Consider the following 6,540-nt stretch of genomic DNA (forward strand, 5'->3'; position numbering starts at 1 on the left):
CCGCAGCCTTCAACGTCTTATCAATGTTCTCATGTGCTTTCAGGATAAAATTTGTATATACTATATTCAAACAAACCCAATAAGAAAATATGAACAAAGGATTAAAATTGTGAAAGAAATTCAAAATCCCAACACTTCCTGAGAGATCGTTTAATTTCTGTTGGGATTCATGTTTAACACATGTTGGATATCTTCCAGCTGTGCCCATCTATAGTTATATAGCTAGGTTAGAGAGGGTGAGGGAGAGACAAAGACAGACGCTTTCACTATAAATAGGTAAGAACCATAGCTCTTCAACTCACACCAATCCTTGAGCAAGTAAGATTATTATGTACCTTCGATCTCTTCCAGATTCTAAACTAGCAATACAATGTCTGTTCAAGTTTCACTTGCATCGGATCAACCTCAAACCCCTAAGGCCACACCTGATGATGTTAATCGACGTTGTGCTAATTTTTCTCCGAGCATGTGGGGCTATCATTTTCTGTCATATGCTTCAGTGGTAGGCTAATACTATATATACTTCGTATCTGCAACAATTATTTTGAATATGTATATATATATATATATGTGTGTGTGTGTTTTTTATGAACAAGAGGGGAATAAATATGTATATTTTCATTACTAGAGATTCATGGTTTAAATTTGCATGCACCATGCTGAAGTTCCTATCTTTTTAATGGCCTTTCAATCTGTTTTTGTAGGAAACAAACATCAACGCTAAGCAACGTGCCCAAGAACTGAAGGAAAAAGTGAAGATGATCATAATGGCTCCAGTTAAAAAGCCTTCACAAAAATTGGACTTGATTCATGACATCCAGCGCTTAGGTGTCTCTCACCATTTTGAAAATGAGATTGAGGAACTTCTGCAGCAAATTCACACCAGCTCCCATTGCAATACTGAGTCTGGGGACCAAGAAACTGATAATGAGCTTTACACTGCAGCGCTTCGATTTCGATTACTCAGACAACAAGGTTATAATATTTCATGCGGTACGTAGCCCTCATGGTTTGTTTTATAATTATGGATAATTTTCTTCCTCTGATCATGGTTTGTTTTAAAAATGCCTCATCATGCAGATATATTCAATAATTTCAAGGACAGTGATGGGAAATTTAAGGAATCTCTGGTGAATGATGTAGTAGGACTTTTAAGCTTGTACGAAGCCACACATCTTAGGATCCACGGAGAGGATATACTTGATGAGGCCTTAACCTTCACCACCACTCATCTTGAATCCGCAACGCACCGTTTAAGCCCCATACTTTCGAAACAAGTCACTCATGCCCTGTACCAGCCATTCTGGAAGGGCTTGCCAAGGCTAGAAACAAGGCATTACCTGTCTCTCTATCAGGAACGCGATTCACAGAACGAGACTCTCCTGAATTTCGCAAAGCTGGATTTCAATCTACTGCAACAAGTTCATCAAAGAGAACTAAGTGAAATTTCAAGGTTAATGTATTATATTTTGTCAATCAGTATTAATCTCCTATTTACATTAGCATAATGTAATTAATTCATGCAGGTGGTGGAAGGACTTAGACTTTGTAAACAAGCTACCTTTTGCAAGAGACAGAGTAGTTGAGAGCTACTTTTGGGCTTCGGGAGTACACTTTGAGCCTCAATATTACTTTGCTAGGATTACACTATGCAAAGTTATTGCTTTGATAACCATCCTTAATGACATCTATGATGTGTACGGCACACATGAGGAACTAGAGCTCTTTACTGAAGCTGTTGAAAGGTTCAAAATAATAGTCTTTATTTTGTTAGTATTAGTATTTTGAAAAAAAAAACCTCAGTGATTGAGGAAATTTTATAGATGACACTCCAAAAAAGTCATCATGCACTCATCCAAAATAATTATGAAAGGACAACTTTTTTTGGAGTGTCTGAATAAGCCGTAACAAGACATGCATAGTCTCATATCATCTTATATTATCTTTATTTGTATGATAAGGTGGGACATCTCCGCTATGGATCATCTGCCAGAGTACATGAAAGTTTGCTATCAAGCACTATTGGATGTTTACGTTGAAATTGAAGAAAATCTTGCAAATGAGGGAAACTTATATAGCATCCACTACGCAAGAGAAGCAGTGAGCCTCATGTATTAATAATTTCGTGCCCATAATATTATGCCATTACCAATTAAAGTTTTTTTAAAAAAAATTTATAATAAATATTAGTAAGGGCATTTTTTAGTATTTTGAATATTTTATTATTTACATGGTTTGGTCTTTCAGATGAAAGTCCTAGTTAGAGCTTACTTCCAAAAAGCCAAATGGTTCCATCAGAAATACACACCAACAATGGATGACTACATGTCGGCAGCGCTTAATGCATCCAACTTCGCGTTGGCAACCACATCCTTTGTTGGAATGGGAGATATTGCTACCAAAGACTCCATGGATTGGGTGTTCGACGACCCTAAGATGGTAAAGGCTGCATCATTAATTGGTAGAATCATGAATGACATCAAATCCCACCAGGTACTTTTATATATCAAAAGTACTAACTAAAATAACAGTAGTTTATTTGAATTATAGAGAACTTGAGATAGATCTCAAAACCAAACTTTTAACTTCAGGTAGATCCAAAAATTCAACCAAAAGTTGGGTTTAGTTCACGCATTTGTTGTTGTTGATCTAAGTCCTTTGCCTCGTACGTGTATAAGATAAGATTACTTTTTTTGAAAATTCTAATGTAGACATTTTGTTTTTTTCGTTTCTTAATTATTTGAATTGTCCCCCATAACTTACCCCTTTCAAGCCTTAACCTTCATGTGTATATTCATGCAGTTTGAGCAAAAGAGAGGACATGTTGCCTCAGCTGTGGAATGCTACATGAAAGAATATGGTGCCACAGAAGAAGAAGCAAATATCGAACTAAGCAAGCAAGTGAATAATGCATGGAAGGACATAAACGAAACGAGCATCCAGAACACCACCATCCCCGTGCCCCTCTTACTGCGAATTTTGAATCTTGCACGTGTGGTTGAAGTTTTATACAAGCATGGTGATGGCTTTACTCATGCTGGAATTTTTCTCAAGGATTCTGTAGTTTCTCTGTTTGTAGAACCTGTGCCCCTATAGGCCTAGAATTTGAACTTGTCCTTTGTTGGAGCATAAAATTTCTGGTCCTCCAACAAGTAATCTTATGTCCTTGTTCAGAAGCCGATCACCATACTTCGCTTGCCACAAATGAGAGAGAAGGGAGTACCTGCAAGAGAACACACAGATGCCCAAATCAGTGTCTAGAAATATCATAGTAGAATCAGAATATCCCTTACCTAAGTCCTGTAGTAAAATAAGGAGCCAGTCTTCCATGATTGGAACCATTATTTGAATTAATTAGTTTGGTGTTTCTGTTTGTTCTTGATGCTATGAATGAAATAAAATTTGTTTAACTTTTTAGCATATACAATCCAATTGCAGTTGTAGGGACTTGTAGGGGAAGTTCCATTGTAAGCCAATTCAATCCAATTTTAGAGTGAGAATCTGGTTTTGTTTATATTATTAAGAGGTAAATGGCTTAGTTGATACACAGTTCTTTACATGGGCCTGGATCCACTGCAAATCTTCTCTTTGAGAATAAACTTGGTCACGTATCTCTTGCATGAGTTTACCAATTGACTCATGTTCCATACCTATACAACTTATGAAGGTATGGTAGAAATACCCATTTGCTCTTTCGTGGTCATAGACTCATAGGCTCTATCCAACCATCAAGCTTCACCATTGACAAAACGACATAGAAATAAATATTATTGAACACAATTATTCCTTTGCTTAGTAAAATAAGGCACATGTATATATATAGTATAATACATGGGAGAGGGGTGAGGGGTTGGGGAGTTGGGTGCTGCGGGAGGGGGTTATAGGGAGAGGTGGTTCTGTGCCACGTCAACAATTTAATAGGCTTTTTAACAGAATCGAACAACATGGACCAACTTGAAGTACGAATTTGGAGGACTATTCTTGATAGAAAAAAGCCGCAAGAACAAAAGACAGTTCGTGAATCTCATTGATATTTTGTGATAAAAACCCAGCATAATAAGTATATAAGAGATGTCATAAGGGTCTCAAAGATCATGCGTTCAAAAAATCACTCGAATTCTAAATCATTTACTAATATACCCAAAATAGGAGCTGAAATTATATTTAAAAAAAACTCCACATGGAATGCACTTTAGAAACACACCCAAAATTCATTTACTATATAATAAATTAGTGTTGAAGTTCCTATAAATTACAGGATTGCCACTGATGCCCAATAGAAAAAAAAAAAAAAAAAAACTCAAAAAACACCCAAAACAAGCTCAGCCCAATTTTTTAAAGAAGCCCAATTTTTTATTTTTTATTTTTTGGTTACAAAAAGTCCAAACATTTTATTACAACACAAAACTGTCTCGAAAACCGTAACTTCAAGCACGCATCTTCATTAAACCATCTCTGCAAAACGTCTCTTCATTTTACCATCTTCATCATTTATGCAAACTGAAACTCCATAACTACCACCAAGCTTGATCTACTTTCAAAAACCAACACCACACACTAACCTCCACCTACAAAATAAAGACAAAATTTCAAAGAACAATTTCAACAAGAAAAGGCTTCGAAGGTAAGACATTTAAAAATCAAACCTTTATTGTAATGTTGATTAATTACTGTAAAGTTCCAGTCTATGGTAATAACAGTATTTTAGATTCAAATCCAAGACAAAATCTTGAAACTATATTGGATTTTCACTATTGGACTAACTGCATATGACTGTAAAATAGTCGGTTTTCTGCTACTCAAAAAAGAAAGAGATATTTAGTCAAATACAGATTCTTAACACTGATAGTTTACTGTCATGTTGATTAATGGCTGCAAAGTTCCAGTATAAGGTAATAACACTGCTAGTATACTTTCATGTTGATTAATGGCTGTAAAGTTCCAGTATGGGATAATAACACTGATTGTTTCCTCTGCAATCCTATTTCGAATGCATGTCTACCACTGTAAAGTTCCAGTACAAGGTAATGACACTGCTTGTTTCCAATGAAATTGTATTTTGAATGCATGTCTACCACTGTAAAGTTCCAGTACAGGGTAATAACACTGCTTGTTTCCTATGAAATCCAATTTCTAATGCATGTCTACCATTGTAAAGTTTCAGTATAGGGTAATAACACTACTAGATTCTTATGAAATCCAATTTCTAATGCATGTCTACCCCCTTGTAAAGTTCCAGCATAGGGTAATAATACTGCTAGATTCCTTTGAAATCCTATTTCTAGTGTATGTTTACCCCTTGTCAAGTTCCAATATAGGGTAATAACACTGCTAGTTTCATATAAAATCCTATTTCTAATGCATGTCTACTACTGTAAAGTTCCAGTATAAGGTAATAACACTGCTTGTTTCCAATGAAATCCTATTTCTAACGCATGTCTGTAAAGTTCCAATATAAGGTAATAATACTGCTACCTAATAGCAAATTATAGTCGACTCAAAAATCAATAGTGCATAAATAGAAAAAACACGAATATACTCAGATTCAATTGAAAAAACATACCTAAATTAATATGAAAACCGAATCAAATATCACAAATTTGTAACCATAGTTCAAACCAAAACACAAAAGCAAATCCATAACCAAACCGAATCTGGAATCAATCAAAATTATAAACAAAAAGAAATTAAAATCACAATTTAAAACTCAAACAAATATCTAAATACAAATTAGAACGAAATCAGAAAATTCAATAGCTTATCTCCAAATCGACAATAACAAAAATGAACACATAAAATCAAGAAGAATTGGATCTACATTTCAAATTTAAACTACAAACTGAAAAAATTATGAAAACTTAACCAACAACTTAATTAATCGAACACGAAATCACCCAAATCAGACTACAATAAAATTGAATATGAATTCAAATTAAAAAAAATCAAATACCTCAAAATTGCAGATCGAATAGGATTTTATACTGAGCCAAGTCACCAATGCACCATGAGCCATTTCATCCCCTGAATCTGCCAAGTCATTGTCCATTTGCTTATGTTGCAAATCCTCCAAATTTTTCACAGATCCAGCATCTAATGGATTGCCAGTGCCAACGCCTCTGACTTCAGCTTCTGTCGTGCCATTTGGACTAACATGCTTGAAGGCAGAGCCTTCGTCAACTCCATCTTCCAAAACATTACTGCTTGATGTTCCCTAAATTAAGATGGCTACAAAGTTTTGATCCACGGGCTTGGAAAGGGGTCTCCTAGTTTTCCTATATCCAAAAAACTAATTAATTAGAATTAGAAGAAATAGTTACCTTACACAACCAGAATCCTATGACTTCATCATTTTTATTCTTTTTTAGAGAGAGAGAGAGAGAGAGAGAGAGAGAGAGAGAGAGAGAGAGTTACTTGAGAACAGAGCTTAGGATTTCATTGTCAAAACTGAGGTGGAAGAACAAAAACTGAAAATTGGGGTTGAAGATGAAGATGAGAGACTGGAGGTCGTGAGTTCTGATATGGTGTTTATTAGAAATTCCA

At 35.3% G+C, this 6,540-nt stretch overlaps 1 protein-coding gene across 1 annotated transcript; it reads left to right on the forward strand.

The window, feature by feature from the left end:
* Positions 1-370: 370 nt before the first annotated feature.
* LOC117625865 ((-)-germacrene D synthase-like) lies at positions 371-3,318 on the forward strand. The gene is made up of 7 exons (XM_034357449.1): positions 371-502; positions 705-993; positions 1,081-1,453; positions 1,527-1,745; positions 1,962-2,100; positions 2,248-2,493; positions 2,803-3,318. Exons 1-7 carry the CDS (start codon positions 371-373, stop codon positions 3,094-3,096), a joined length of 1,692 nt encoding a protein of 563 aa, XP_034213340.1. The 3' UTR covers positions 3,097-3,318.
* Positions 3,319-6,540: the final 3,222 nt, after the last annotated feature.

The sequence above is a fragment of the Prunus dulcis genome, chromosome 4 (genome assembly GCF_902201215.1).
Source record: "Prunus dulcis chromosome 4, ALMONDv2, whole genome shotgun sequence".
Taxonomy (NCBI): domain Eukaryota; kingdom Viridiplantae; phylum Streptophyta; class Magnoliopsida; order Rosales; family Rosaceae; genus Prunus; species Prunus dulcis.